The sequence below is a fragment of the Mustela lutreola genome, chromosome 8 (assembly GCF_030435805.1).
Source record: "Mustela lutreola isolate mMusLut2 chromosome 8, mMusLut2.pri, whole genome shotgun sequence".
In the NCBI taxonomy this organism is placed as follows: Eukaryota; Metazoa; Chordata; class Mammalia; order Carnivora; family Mustelidae; genus Mustela; species Mustela lutreola.
The window spans coordinates 25,546,427-25,562,868 of record NC_081297.1 but is presented as its reverse complement, the minus strand read 5'-3'; the positions used below and the strand labels follow the sequence as shown (position 1 = coordinate 25,562,868).

Genomic DNA, 16,442 nt, shown 5'->3' with positions numbered 1-16,442 from the left:
CCCATTTTAATGGCAGTATCTGTGCTAGTTATTTATTGCTATATAATAAACCATGTCAAAACCTAGTGGCTCAAAACAGCGTTTATCTTGTTCACAAATCTTTGGACAAGGCTGAGTAAGACCAACTCATTTCTTCTTCATTTGGCATTACCTGGGATGACTGGAAGCCGGGAACTAGAATCATCTAAAACCTTGTTCAGGCACATGTTTGGCTGTTGAGGCTGGCTTTTGGCTAGGATGTTAGCTAGGGCAGTCTCAGCTGGAATATTTGCATGAAGACTCACTACCCTGGGCTTTCCCACAACAGCTGGATTCTAAGAGTGAGGTTTCCTAGAATAAGAAAGTCAGATGGAAGCTATATCACATTTTCTAACCTCACCTTAAAAATCACACAGCAGCTCTGCCATATTCTGTTCACTAGGAACCCGTTACATATGAAGGGGAGGGATTGTCATGGGAGAAGTGTCAGTTTATAAATCCACCACATCCACTTGTCTTTCCAGTCATATTTAAAGGAAAGGAGTTCTTCCCAACTCAGCATCACTGAAACTCCAGCAAGTTTTTTGGTTGTTTTCATTGCTTAGTATATTCTCTTATTTTGTGGGAAGTAACAAAGGATTGTAACACTGTCGAGTTAAAGAATTTTTTTATCCAAAAATATATGAATCATCTCACTAAATTTTTCCCCACTACTATTTATTTTTTTTTACTGAGAGATTTGATTTCTTAATCTTGTGAATCATTTCTCCTCAGAATGCAATTCAAATTAGCATAAGACATTTGTAATTCAGAAAAAGGCTTATGGCAATAGAATCAGCATTTATAGATTCATTAATTAGAGTCTTATTTTCAATGTCTTATTTTGGTAAGCATTTATTGGCTCAGACCTACATAAGTCAATATGGTATTCCTAAAACTTCTTTAAAAATTATGGAGTACATGGGCACCTGGGTGGTTCAGTTAAGTGCCTTTGGCTTGGGTCGTGATCCTGGGATGCTGGGATTGAGCCCCATGCTTGGCTTCCTGATCAGTGGGGAGTCTGCTTCTCCCTCTCCCTGCTCTTGTGCTCTTGCTATCTTGCTCTCTCTCCCTCTCAAATACAGAAATAAAATTTTTAAAAATATTATGGAGTGTTAAGATGAGGGAAGGGTTAAGAGACTTTCTACTAAGACGTGACTTACAGTTATTTTATGGAGGAAAAATCAAACAATCAGAAAAATAAAAGTATAAAAATTAAATACAAATGTGTGGCAAAGAGGATGACAGCAGAGATCGATTTTAGCAACTCTTAGTGGTTTGAATTTTGTTCTTCATTTTCTGAGTTATTTGAGGTTCCGCATTCCAAGACTGTACTACAATATAGATAACATTTTGTTGAAAATGAACTTATTTTAAGATTTGAGCACCTGCCCAGAGCAGTCAGTAATGTATGTGACTCTTGATCTTGGGGGTGTGAGTTCAAGCCCCATATTTGGTGCAGAGATTTAAAATCTTTGAAAAAAATTTGGGGTCTTAGTTTTGCATTAGATTCTTTTCACTTTACTTCCAAACTGTATCATTTTATTCATGCAGGTTGATGATCTTACAGCAAAACTGGAAACTGTGTCTTCAAGAAACCAGGTTCTTATTCGGGAATTATCATCTATGAAAGAAATCCAAACAAAATGTGAAAAACTAGAGAAGAATAAAAAGAAGTTGGAACAACAAGTAGTAAACCTCAGAATTTGTATAGAAGTCAACATGTTTGAATATAATAAAATAGAACAATATAAAGAGGATTTTGAAGAAACTACAAGATTGAATGTAGCAGAAAAATTAAAAGAAGTTGATCTATTTTTAGAGGTTAATTTATTTGTCTATAAAATGTTTTAATTCATTTCACTGCAAATTACATTTTGGTTATATGCAGTGTAGAGTTTTCCTCTACTTCCTTTATAGCAATTTGGTAAATTTCTGGAAGCATTTGTTCCTTCCCTTTAAAAATTTCAGTTTTCATTATTATTCACACTAATTGATCTTTCAGAATGATTCACAGTAGAAAGTCATTTTATTTTTTAAGACCAGTTAGTATAAAACAAGGCTATTGAGAGGAAAAGAAAAAAATGTGCTTTAAAAATTTTGATCATGGGAGATTAAGAGTCACTTATGGTTTGTCTCCCTCCCAATCCCATCTTGTTTCATTTATTCTTCTCCTACCCACTTAAGCCCCCATGTTGCATCACCATTTCCTCTGGGGATAAAAATATATGTTTATAAAAAATAAAAAATTAAAAAAATTTTGATCATGGGGTACATGGGTGGCTCAGTTAGTTGCTTGTTTGGGCTCCATTCTGGGCATTCCTACATAAAAGAAATGGTACCATACTTGGATTATTCCTTTTTTTTAATATTAAATATTTATTTATTTGGAAAGCACGAGTAGGGGATGGACAGGTAGAGAGAAAATTCTAGGCATACTTCATGCTGAGTAGGACACAGGGCTTTATCCCAGGACCCTGAGAACACTATCTGAGCAGAAACCAAGAGTCAGACTCTCAGATGACTGAGTCATCCAGGCACTCCAGGTACCTCAATTATTCTTAAGTTGTATTGTTCACTTTTTTAAAATTTAAATGATTTTATTATTCTTTGAATTATCATTGCATGATCTCTAATGTAAGAATGAACATTATTCACATTTAATTCAGTTTCACATTAATGATAAATATTTTACATTTCAGCTTTTTTTTTTCACTTTAAAAATTGCTCTCTGAATCATTGACACAAAACTAAAAGAAAGAAATATACTGTAATTACCCAGGTTGTAACAATTTTAAAACTATGCTTTTGATTTGCTTTAGATGCAAGTAGCATTTCAAGAAACCTTAGCACAGATAAGAGAAAATAATTATGCTTCAGTAAGAAGTCAAATGGAACTCAGAATTAAAGAGCTGGAATTTGAATTATCCAAAATGAAAAATTCTCAAGACGTTACTAAAATAGAATTGGACATATACAAGCACCTCTACCTAGAAGAAGTAACACATCAAATGTCATTGACAAATGAACTGAACAAGTAAGTTAAAACAATCATAGAAAGTAGAGTTAGCTTATTAATTTGCCTATAAACCATAATTTTTATGGAGCCACGATCATGAGATCATTAGTAAGTGAAAGCCAACTAGATAGTATAATTTTGAAAAATGATGTTTGTAAATGAACTTATTGTCGAAATGCTAGTCCAAGTCAGTTTGCATTTCTCTTTTTTGTTGTTGTTTTAAATGATTTTATTTTTTTCCCTTGCATATTTTCAGTTAATCTGATCTCCTAGTCTTTAAACTAATTGTTGGAAGATTTATAATTTAGACAGCATATTATTATAAAATTGTCAGAATTACCCTAAATAGAAATGAGTTGATTAATATTTATTTATTAATGTTAGTTTATTTCTTTATTTCTTTAACCCAAAATGTCAAGATGGAAATGGTAGATTCCACCCCCAGTACCCTGGTATCTGTGTTATAACCTAATTGCCTCTGGAGCTGTTTCAGTTCTTTATGATCACAACTCTGTCCTCTAGCAATTGTTCGTCTAAATTTTTCCTCAGTGCCAAATGCTCAATCTCTCTGAGGTAATGTGTGAAATGTACAAGAGTGGTGAAAGCCAATGCTTGAAAAATGTCTTTGAGGGATTTTTAAAATTTTTATTTTCCTTTAAAGATTTTACATATTTATTTGACACAGAGAGAGAGAGAGAGAGAGAGAGAGAGAGAGAGCAAGTGAGCACAAGCAGAGGGGAGCAACAGGCAGAGGGTGAGGGAGAAGCAGGCTTCCCTCAAGCAGGGAGCCCAGTGTGGGGCTCAATTCCAGGACTGTGGGGTCCTGACCTGAGTTGAAGGCAGATGGTTAACTGACCGAGCCACCCAGACCCCCAGGATGGTTTATTTTTGCAGCTCTCAACTGGTTTGCTAAATATAAGTATGTATCATGGCATCCCCAAGAATCTTTTAAGTACAACCATTCCAGAAGACAGCAGGTATAACCTGTTAGGCCATGGACATCACTGATAGCCATTTCTCTCCCTCCTTAATTTGAATTACTTGTTAGTTAGGAACCCTAGAAATATATGTACTTCTTTAGAACAGTTTTAAACCAATAATTATACATAGTGGGTCTTCTCTGTCACATTTACCATGTTAAAACACTATTAATGGCACATTCTGTTTACTATTATGGAAACTTAAAAAATGCAAGTAATTTAGACTGATTTGGGGAGAAATGAAATACTAAGCATTGTGTTTTGTTATCTGAACAGGACTAGTGCGGCCAATATGAGGCCAGCCCCAGATCTGCCTTATGGTAGAAATGTTAATAATAATAGTTCACTATTCAATAGAAATGTTGCTGTAAGAGAAAACATGGTGACTCGAACCTCAAACTCAAGGCGTTCAAGTAATGACATTGATACTTACATCACCAAGGTTAGTTATATTATTTTTCCTCTTTTTCCTTGGGTTTCAGATTCCTGATATAATTTTTGTTTTTAATTTGGTAAAATTCTGAGTTGTTTAGCTAACTAAATACACTCTAAGTAAAAGTCATAATTATTTGTGCTAATAAAGAAATGAGACAGAAATTTTGATTTTTTTCTTAGATCCTGAAGCTCTTACTTTCAAGAGAAACCTATTATAACCTTTATCAATAAATATAATTAAACTGACATATTTTATTATTTTTTCAAGATTTTATTTATTTTAGAGAGAGAGTGTACAAGAGGGGGAGAGAGTGTGAGATTCTCAAGCAGACTTCCTGCTGAGTGTGGAACCCTACATGGGGCCCAGCCTTACAATCCTAAGATCATAACCTGAGCCAAAAACAAGAGTCAGACACTTGACTAAGTTACCCAGGTACCCCAAAATGGACACATTTTAAATTTCTTAAAAACCTACATCTAAATTCAATTTTAGAAAGTAACTATTATTGCTCACTAATGAAATCTATACTTAGATGCTTTGACTAATTTTCTGGTTGGCAATGGTTCATAACAATTTTAAAGTTTGTTATTTCCCATTTTTCCCACCCCTATGGATAAGTGAACAATAAGAATCCAAACACTTAATCACATATGGGTATTTATTATTTAAAAGAGCCTATGATAAGTCCTTTTTATGCATTAAATAAACTTGTAGTGCTAAAGAGATTAGTTTTACTTTTTCAGTTGTAATTGCTGTCATTTTCTCACCTGAGAGTACATCCTTAATTGTTGTCTTACTTGGAGCATTTTTTAAAACTTATAACACTTCTATTTCAATTTTTACAAAATGTCCTGCTGAGCAATTGTAGAGCATTTTCTAAATCGCTAAATCAAGCAAATACAGAATTCTTTTTTTTTTTTTTTTTAGAGAGAGAGAGAGAGTGTGTGTGCAAGCTGGCAGTGGGGGGTGAGGTGCAGAGGGTAAGCAGGCTCCATACTCAGTGCAGAGTCTGATGCAGGGCTCAGTCTGAATGATCCTAAGATCATGACCTGAACCAAAGTCAAGATCAGATCCTTAACTGACTGAGCCACCCAGGTGCCCCACAACTGGAATTTTTAAAATGAAGTCCACGTATATCTTCCTTGCCATTACTTGAATGATTGATGACTAAGATGGGAATAATAGGGTGTCTTTAAGTAGCAGCTGGTTTCTGTTGTATATCATTGTTTTTAAAATATCCATTTCAATCAATGTACATAGGTTTATGGTTTTGAAAGTATATTCATGGTCTTACAAATGCGGACAAAAGTAACATAGGCTCATGGTAAATGAGGCCTCAATCTTGTTCTTTTTTTGGTTTCCTTATTGTCTTGCTCTCTTCCCTCCTAATTTGAGGACTTTCTTTAGTGTTATGCTTGGTTGCCTTTCTTTTTCTTTTTTGTATATTATAGATTTTTGTGATCACAATGAAGTTCATATATAACATCCCATGGATATAGAAGTCTATTTTAAGTTGTTGGTTACTTAAGTTCAAACACATTTTAAAAACACTACATTTTTCCACCCCACCTTGTTTTATGTATTTGATGTCTTAGTTTACATCTTTTAATTTTGTGTATCCCTTAACTAATTACTGTAGATACAATTGTTGTTAGTGCTCTTGTCTTTTAACATTCATACTGCCTATATAAAAGTGATCAATCTATTACTTTTATTGTATGTTTGCTTTTACCAATAAAACTCTTTCTTTCATAATTTTCTTATTTCTAGTTATGTCCTTGTCTTTCTTTCTTCTTTATTTCTTTTTTCCTTTCTTTCTTTTAATGTATTTTTGAGAGCAAGCAAGAGAGAACACAGATGGGAGGGGAGGGCCACAGAGAGAGGGAGAAGCAGACGCCCTGAGCACGGGGCCTGGTGTGGGGCTTGATCCTAGGAGGTCCCTTAACATGTCCTCATTTTAAAAATTCTTTTATCTTTTTGTTTTTTGGCTTGGATGACTTCTGCTGCCCTGTCCTGTAGATCACTGATCTGTTCATCTGTAGCCTTTGATCTGCTGTTGATTCCCTCTGGTGTATTTTTCATTTCAAGTTATTGTATTTTTCAGCTCTGATTGGTTCTTCTTTATATTTTCTTTTGATACTAGTTGGAGTTCCCACTGATTCCATCCATTTAATATAATATTGAGGTATGTGCCCTCTATCCCTACACTTTGAAGAGTTTTGATCAGGAAGGGATGCTGAACTTTTGTCAAATGCTTTTTCAGCACCTATTGAGAGTATCATATGGTTCTTGTTCTTTCTTTTCTTGTAATTTCTTTTATTAATGTGTTGTATCACATTGATTGATTTGCGGATATTGAACCAACCTTGCAGCCCTGGAATAAATCCCACTTGGTCGTGGTGAATAATCCTTTTAATGTACTGTTGAATCCTATTGGCTAGCATTTTGGTGAGAATTTTCGCATATGTGTTCATCAAGGATATTGATAGTTCCCTTTTTTTATGGGATCCTTGTCTGTTTTGGGGATCAAGGTGATACTGGCCTCATAAAATGAGTTTGGAAGTTTTCCTTCCATTTCTATTTTTTGGAACCGTTTCAGGAGAATAGGAATTATTTCTTCTTTAAATGTTTGGTAGAACTCCCCCGGGAAGCCGCCTGGCCCTGGGCTTTTGTTTGTTTGGAGATTTTTGTTTCAATCTCCTTACTGGTTATGGGTCTGTTCAGGTTTTATATTTCTTCCTGGTTCAGTTGTGGTAGTTTGCATGTCTCTGGGAATGCATACATTTCTTCCAGATTGTCAAATTTGTTGGTGTAGAGTTGCTCGTAGTATGTTCTTATAATTGTCTAAATTTCTTCAGTGTTAGCTGTGATCTCTGCTCTTTCATTCATGATTTTATTTAACTGGGTCCTTTCTCTTTTCTTTTTGATAATTCTGGCCAGGGGTTTATCAATTTTATTTATTCTTTCAAAGAACCAACTACTAGTTTCATTGATTTGTTCTATTGTTTTTTTGGTTTCTATTTCATTGATTTCTGCTCTGATCTTTGTGATTTCTCTTCTCCTTCTGGGTTTAGGCTTTCTTTGTTCTTTCTCCATTCCTTCCAGTGTAGGGTTAGGTTGTATACTTGAGACCTTTCTTGTTTCTTGAGAAAGGCTTGTACCGCTATATATTTTCCTCTCAGGACTGGCTTTGTTGTGTCTCACAGATTTTGAACCGTTGTGTTTTCATTATCATTTGTTTCCATGAATTTTTTGAATTCTTCTTTAATTTCCTGGTTGACCCATTCATTTTTTTTTAAAGATTTTATTTATTTATTTGAGAGAGAGAGAGAGATCGCAAATAGGCAGAGACAGAGGTAGAGAGAGAGGAAGGGAAGCAGGCTCCCTGCCCAGCAGAGAGCCCGATATGGGGCTCGATCCCAGGACCCAGGGATCATGCCCTGAGCCGAAGGTAGAGGCTTTAACCCACTGAGCTACCCAGGTGCCCCTGACCCATTCATTCTTTAGAAGGATACTGTTTAGTCACCATGTATTTGGGTGCTTTCCAAATTTCCTCTTGTGATTGAGTTCTAGCTTCAGAGCATTGTGGTCTGAAAGTATGCAGGGAATGATCCCAATCTTTTGATAGCAGTTGAGACCTGATTTAGGACCGAGGATATGATCTATTCTGGAGAATGTTCCATGTGCACTAGAGAAGAATGTGCATTCTGTTGCTTTGGGATACAATGTTCTGAATATATGTATGATGTCCATCTGGTCCAGTGTGTCATTTAAGGCCTTTACTTCCTTGTTGATATTTTGCTTGGATGATCTGTCCATTTCAGTGAGGGAAGTGTTAAAGTCCCCTACATTATTGTATTATTGTTGATGTGTTCCTTGATTTTGTTATTAATTGGTTTATATAGTTGGCTGCTCCCATGTTAGGGGCATAGATATTTAAAATTGTTAGATCTTCTTGTTGGAAAGAAGTATGATATAGTGTCCTTCCTCATCTCTTATTATAGTCTTTGGTTTAAAATCTAATTGATCTGATATAAAGATTGCCACCCCTGCTTTCTTCTGATGTCCATTAGCATGGTAAATTGTTTTCCACCCCCTCACTTTAAATCTGGAGGTGTCTTTGGGTCTAAAATGAGTTTCTTGTAGGCAACATATAGATGGGTTTTGTTTTTTTATCCATTCTGATACCCTGTGTCTTTTGATTGGGGCATTTAGTCCATTAACATTCAGGGTAACTATTGAGAGATATGAATTTAGTGCCATTGTATTGCCTGTAAGGTGACTGTTACTGTATATTGTCTCTGTTCCTTTCTGATCTACTACTTTTAGGCTCTCTCTTTGCTTAGAGGACCCTTTCAATATTTCCTGTGGAGCTGGTTTGGTGTTTGCAAATTCTTTCAGTTTTTGTTTGTCCTGGAAGCTTTTTATCTCTCCTTCTATTTTCAATGATAGCCTAGCTCGATATAGCATTCTTGGCTACATGTTTTTCTCATTTACTGCTCTGAATATATCATGCCAGCTCCTTCTGGCCTGCCAGGTCTGTGGATAACTCAGCTGCCAATCTAATATTTTTATCATTGTATGTTACAGACTTCTTTTCCTGGGCTGCTTTCAGGATTTTCTCTTTGTCACTAATACTTGTAAATTTTACTCTTAGGTGATGGGGTGTGGACCTATTCTTGTTGGTTTTGAGGGGGGTTCTCTGCACCTCCTGGATTTTTCAAGCATCAAAATTTAACATTTTAGGGAAATGCTCTCCAATAATGCTCTCCTAATTTCCCATATTAGGGAAATGCTCTCCAATAATTATCTCCAATATACCTGCTGCTCCCATCTCTTTTTCTATTTCTTCTGGAATCCCAATTATTCTAATGTTGTTTTGTCTTATGGTGTCACTTATCTCTCGAATTCTCCCCTCATGGTCCAGTAGCTGTCTGTCTCTCTTTTGCTCAGCTTCTTTATTCTCTGTCATTTGGTCTTCTATATCACTAATTCTTTCTTATGCCTCACTTATCCTAGCAGTGAGAGCCTCCATTTTTGATTGCACCTCATTAATAGCTTTTTTGATTTCAACTTGGTTAGATTATAGTTCTTTTATTTCTGCAGAAAGGGCTTTTATATCTCCCGAGAGGGTTTCTCTACTATCTTCCATGCCTTTTTCAAGCCCGACTAGAACCTTGAGAATCATCATTATGAACTCTAGATCTGACATATTATTGATTAGGTCCCTAGCCTTTGGTACTGCCTCTTGTTCTATTTTGGGGGTGAATTTTTCTGCCTTGTCATTTTGTCCAGATAAGAGTATATGAAGGTGCAAGTAAAATACTAAAAAGGTGGCAAAGACCCCAGGAAAATACACTTCAACCAAATCAGAAGAGATCCCAAATTGTGGGGGCAGAGGGAGAAAGGGGATAAAAAGAGGTTCAGAAAAAAAATTAAAAGGAAGAATAAATAAAAAATATAAAAAAGAAAAAATATATATATTAGATAAACTAGATAAAAAATGTTAAAAAAAAGAAAAGAAAAGTTAAAAAAAATTTAGCAGCAGAAGAAAAATAATTGAAAAGAAAAAAAAGTTTAAATTAACTGCAAGACTAAAGAACCATGGGGAGAAAGCCATGATCCGTGCTTTGCTTTCTCCTCCTCTGGAATTCTGCATCTCTCCTTGATATTGAATCTGCACTCCTTGGCAGGTGAACTTGGTCCTGGCTGGATTTCTTGTTGATCATCTGGGGGAGGGCCCTGTTGTATTGATTCTCAAGTGTCTTTGCTCCAGGCGGAATTGCACCGCCCTTACAAGGGGCCGGGCTGAGTAATCGCTCGGGTTTGCTTTCGGGAGCTTTTGTTCCCTGAGCGCTTTCTATAGAGTTCCAGAAAACCGGAATAAAAATGGTGGCCTCCTGGTCTCTGGCCAGGAGGATCCGAGAGCCCGGGGTCCCCCTCTTCAGTGCACCCTCAGATAACAGCACCCAATTACTCCTGTCTCCCTGGCCTCTGGCTGCGCTCCGACCTCACAGAGCCTGCGACTGGTTTAAGGTAACCCTGAGCTGAGAGCTCACTCCTCAGCTCTGTCTCTGTAGTCGGCTTCCCCGCTCTAACACCTGCAAGCTCTGTGACACTCAGACACCCCCGATCCTTCTGTGACCCTGCAGGACCTGAGGCCAAGCTGACCCCGTGTGGGCTTCACCCTGGTTTAGCCTCTGGAGCGATGTCCCTCAGCAGAACAGACTTTTAAAAGTCCTGATTTTGTGCTCCATTGCTCCGCTGCTTGTTGGGAGCCGGCCCCTCCCCCCGCAGTCTATCTTCCTGTCGCTTTGGATTTCCTTCTCTGCCAGTCCTTCCTTTCAGAAAGTGGTTGATTTTCTGTTTCTAGAATTGCTGTTCTTCTCTTCAATCTCCCGTTGGATTTGTAGGTGTTTGCAATCTTTAGATAAGCTATCTAGTTGATCTCCTGTTACCTGAAGTAGTCTCAGCCTGCTACTTCTCCGCCATCTTGACTCCTCCGGAGCCTCCTTTTTTTTTTTTTTTTTTAATTGCATCTCCTTAATAACCTTTTGATTTCAACTTGGTAATATTTTTGTTCTTTTATTTCTGCAGAAAAGGATATTCCAGTGTCTTTTATGCTTTGTTCAAGCCCAGCTAGTATTTTTATAATTGTTATTCCAAACTCTAATTCTGTCATCTTACTTATATCCATACTGAGTAGGTCCCTGACAGTCAGTAGTAGATTCTCTTATTTCAGGTGAGTTTTTCCATCTAGTCATTCTGTCTAGAGAAGAACAGAAAATGAGAGAACAGAATACTAAAATAACAACAACAACCCCAGAGAAATATAATCTTAAGCCAATCAGAAGAACCAGAAACCAAAATAAATAAATGAATAAGATAAAAATTTTAAAAGAGAAAGAATATAATCAGACAGGTGATGAGAACAGAACAATACACTAGATTCTGGGTATATTTTGGTCTGTTTGCTGGAGGAAACTACACCCCAAAATTGTAAAGAATGAAAAAATATATATAATCAAAAATAAAGTTAAACACTATGAAAGGACAGAATGTCACTATAAAAATTGAAATTAAGTCCGGAATAGTGATGCCACCAACGTTGGCTTTCTTTTTCAATATCCCTTTGGCTATTCGAGGTCTTTTCTGGTTCCATATAAATTTTAGAATTATTTGTTCCATTTCTTCATCATCAAGACAGCATGGTACTGGCACAAAAACAGACACATAGATCAATGGAACAGAATAGAGAGCCCAGAAATAGACCCTCAACTCTACAGTCAACTAATCTTCGACAAAGCAGGAAAGAATGTCCAATGGAAAAAAGACAGCCTCTTCAATAAATGGTGCTGGGAAAATTGGACAGCCACATGCAGAAAAATGAAATTGGACCATTTCCTTACACAACACACAAAAATAGACTCAAAATCGATGAAGGACCTCAATGTGCGAAAGGAATCTATCAAAATCCTTGAGGAGAACACAGGCAGCAACCTCTTCGACCTCAGCCGCAGCAACATCTTCCTAGGAACAACGCCAGGATTTCATCAAGATCAAAAGCTTTTGCACAGCAAAGGAAACAGTTAACAAAATCAAAAGACAACTGACAGAATGGGAGAAGATATTTGCAAACGACATATCAGATAAAGGACTAGTGTCCAGAATCTATAAAGAACTTAGCAAACTCAACACCCAAAGAACAAATAATCCAATCAAGAAATGGGCAGAGGACATCAACAGACATTTCTGCAAAGAAGACATCCAGATGGTCAACAGACACATGAAAAAGTGCTCCATATCACTCGGCATCAGGGAAATACAAATCAAAACCACAATGAGATATCACCTCACACCAGTCAGAATGGCTAAAATCAACAAGTCAGGAAATGACAGATGCTGGCGAGGATGCGGAGAAAGGGGAACCCTCCTCCACTGTTGGTGGGAATGCAAGCTGGTGCAGCCACTCTGGAAAACAGCATGGAGGTTCCTCAAAATGTTGAAAATAGAACTGCCCTATGACCCAGCAATTGCACTATTGGGTATTTACCCTAAGGATACAAATGTAGTGATCCAAAGGGGCACGTGCACCCGAATGTTTATAGCAGCAATGTCCACAATAGCCAAACTATGGAAAGAACCTAGATGTCCATCAACAGATGAATGGATCAAGAAGATGTGGTATATATACACAATGGAATACTATGCAGCCATCAAAAGAAATGAAATCTTGCCATTTGCGACAACATGGATGGAACTAGAGCATATCATGCTTAGTGAAATAAGTCAAGCAGAGAAAGACAACTATCATATGATCTCCCTGATATGAGGAAGTGGTGATGCAACATGGGGGTTTAAGTGGGTACGAGAAGAATTAATGAAACAAGATGGGATTGGGAGGGAGACAAACCATAAGTGACTCTTAATCTCACAAAACAAACTGAGGGTTGCTGGGGGGAGGGAGTTTAGGAGAAGGGGGTGGGATTATGGACACTGGGGAGGGTATGTGCTTTGGTGAGTGCTGTGAAGTGTGTAAACCTGGTGATTCACAGACCTGTACCCCTGGGGATAAAAATATATGTTTATAAAAAATTAAAAATTAAAAAAAAATTGAAATTAAAAAAAAATTTAAAAACCCGAGTTGATAAAATGAGAAATTGGTTGAAATGGAAAAAGAAAAAGAAAATTAAACTAGAAAGATTAAGGAGCCATGAGTCCTATATAGTATTTTCCCCCAGCACTAGAGTTTTGCAGTTCTCTGTGATTGGTTAAAGTTGATCCTAGTGCTAAGTTCTTGCTGATTTTCTGGGGGAGGAGACTTTGAGCTTTAGCTGATTCTCAGAGGTCTTTGCCCTGGTGGTATTGCAATGCCCTTGCCAGGGGGGCAGGCTAAGTAAGGGCTTCCAGATTCCTCTTTGTGGCTTTTGTTCCCTGACGGTTTTCCACACCACTTGAGAGGATTAGAATGAAAATGTGAGCCTCCCAGTGTCCATCCCTAGAGCTGAAAGTGGGCTCCCTCCACTCTTCAGTGTGCCCTCACAGAAAATCTGTCTATCATTCTTGTTTCCCTGGTTTCTGTATGTGCTCTCTGCATGCCCAACCTTTGAGCATTTTTATCTCAGCCATGCTACCCCCTTTGGAGTTTCCAAACTTCACAGTCTCCTTTGGCATGCATTCATGCTGCTCCTCCGGGGACGGGGGAGGAAGGTCTTGCCCTGGCTTTTCTGTGTGTTGGGTCCCTACTCTAAGAGCAGTTACCCAGCGGGATGGGGTTTGTGGTTAATGGCAACACTGAGCTGAAAGCCTGCTCCTCTGCTCTTTGATTGCAGCTGGCTTCCCTGCTGAAACACCCATACTCAGGCTCCCCATTTGGTCTGTGACCTCGGGAATCCTGAGATCAGGCAGTTCTACCTAGGATTCTGACCTACTTCTCCACCTGAGTGCTTTTCAAGCAGGGATCTCTCTCACCAGATTAGACTTATAAAAGTTTCAGTTTGCATGCAACTGCTATATCACTTTCTGATAGGTGGTTTATGCATCCCACCCCACCAACAGTTTATCTTCTCATGTATCACCTTGGATTCACTTCTCCATGCCACACCTCCTACCTTGCAGAACATGGTCACTTTTCTATTTGTAGAATTATAGCAGTTCTTTTCTTAGATCTCAGGTTGAGTTCACAGGTGTTCAGAATGATTTGAAAACTCAAGCTGAATTCCAGGAACTGGACAAAACTATGGTCCCCTATGCCTCTGCCGTATTCCTCTTCTTCCAGAAATTTTGTATATTTAATATACCAATATTAATTGTACTTTTTATCAGATTTATCTAAATAGCATTACAAGTATTTCTTCTGTTACCTAAGATTAAAATAAATAGGCATTTATTTTATTTATGTGATTATCTTTCTATTCAAGCAATCTCTAACTTAGTTTCAGTCTCCAATAGTGGTTTTTTTAATATTAAAATTTTTTTATTAATTTCTTTTCAGTGTAACAGAATTCATTGTTTATTCACCACACCCAGTACTCCATGCAATTTGTGCCCTCCACAATACCCACCACCTGGCTCCCCCAACCTCCCACCCCCAGTGCCTTCAAAACTGTCAAGATTGTTTTTCAGTCTCTCGTGGTTCATCTCCCCTTCCAATTTCCCTCAACTCCCTTTTCCTCTTGAGAGTCAATTATCATATGGTTTCACTTATTTGTGGAGCATAAATACATGGAGGACATAATAGTGTTATTTTAAGTTCACATTTCATAAGCTATATATAATTCCTACAGTAATGTCTCTTGTTTAACTTGAACATTATAAATAATATTTGACTAATTTCAGGTGCAGCAGGAGTTGGAAGAAACTATAGCTAGAGCAGCAAAGGAAGGTATGTTGCCAAATTTCTGAATTAAGATGGTTATTGATTTCTGAAATAAACTATGAATACTAAATGGCATTGCTTTCCATTGTTTGGATAGTAGGTACTATGTTAAAAATTTTAATATATATCTAATAAAAATGTAAAACATAAATATAATGAGATATATACTTATTCCTCATTTAGTCATTGTGTTTCAGACTTAAAAAAAAATCTCCAAATGCCTATTTATCTGTTATTTCAAGCTGTAATCTTCCTTCACTTCGGCCATCCCTCTGGAACTGTCAACCTAAATATGTGGGCTTTTTCAAATCTTTGTTTCTGCTAATGATATAAACATCCCCCTCCCCAAAAAACAGCAGTCTTGTCTTAGGTAATAGTTAAGCAATTATAGTTCAAATAGCTGTCACTTGACAGGTGACATTTAAATCTCCAGTCGTTGATTTTGTCATTGATTTACCTCTTGCCATTGGGTAAAATTCCAATCTCTATACATGGAATAAAAAACCCCAACTCAGTTTGGTTCTTGCCAGATTTTTCAGCCTTCTCTTTCGCTAACATTTACCCTACTCTGTGGCTTTGCTCTCCCACCTCTTCAGCATCAACTACTTGCAATTCCACAAGTGTTCTTTCTCACTCTGTGTACATTCTTTGTATATGCATCTTCCCTCTACCTGGCTTGCTTCTTCCCTGTCCTTCAGGCATCAGCTTACATATCCCTTACACCAAAAGGCAGACAATATTGATAGAAAACTAGGATTTTCCTTCTGTGCATCTTATGTTCAACTCTGAAAATTGCCTGTTTGATTTTTCAGTCTGTCCTATATGATTGTTCATGGGTGGGCTCTGTTATCATCTTGTAATAAGAAAAACAGAAGCTCTGATGTTTTTCCACAATAGCAATTACCTCAGTGGACAACCATGAGCAAAATACGTTTAAAAGTAATCTTGTATTTTATATTGTAGTTGTATTAGATATTTTTCATTCTTCATAACACTCATTAGGCTTCAACTTTGCTTTTTTTACTAACTTTTAGTTAATAATGAATTATTATAGAGAAAGACTGTAATTCTTTTTCTTTTCAGCGGCTGCTGAATTTAAATCAGGCTTATCTGGTGAGGCCACCTCTTTTGAATCTACTTTTGCAAGACATACAGATTGTGATGACGTAATGAAAACATACAGAGAGAACTCAGAGTTTCTGAAGCAAAAGGATAGCATCTGAAAGATAAATAGTAAAAATTTATTTACTTGATGTTTACACAACATTTTAATTGCTTCCTATGAAATGTTTGATATGCAAAAATCTTGATTAAAAGAAAATATTTCTGGACCATGTGTGTAATGAAAGTTTATATAATATTTTAAGCTATGTTTCTTGGCAGCTAATTAACGTTTAAGCAGATTTTTTATGTGGAAATCAGCATTATGGATTTTACATGCTCCAGGCTGCCCAAATACCAGCTTTCTAAACAGCACCCAACCAACCAAGTTTTCATAAATACTTCAGTCATGTTAATTGATAACTTTTTGGTATTTTCCAATTTTTATTACTACATATGAACCTGGAGATTTAGACAGACATTATTTTGATATATTGCTGCTAAGTTTAT

At 37.0% G+C, this 16,442-nt stretch overlaps 1 protein-coding gene across 1 annotated transcript in view; it reads left to right on the top strand.

The window, feature by feature from the left end:
• The window catches only part of LOC131838243 (ankyrin repeat domain-containing protein 26-like), a 38,759-nt gene extending 22,603 nt beyond the window's left edge, over positions 1-16,156 (top strand). Inside the window, exons 5-9 of the mRNA XM_059184052.1 lie at positions 1,573-1,842; positions 2,841-3,055; positions 4,294-4,459; positions 14,792-14,837; positions 15,915-16,156. Coding sequence (XP_059040035.1) covers positions 1,573-1,842; positions 2,841-3,055; positions 4,294-4,459; positions 14,792-14,837; positions 15,915-16,054 — 837 coding nt within the window. The 3' untranslated portion in view covers positions 16,055-16,156. The remainder of the gene's footprint in view (positions 1-1,572; positions 1,843-2,840; positions 3,056-4,293; positions 4,460-14,791; positions 14,838-15,914) is intronic.
• Positions 16,157-16,442: the final 286 nt, after the last annotated feature.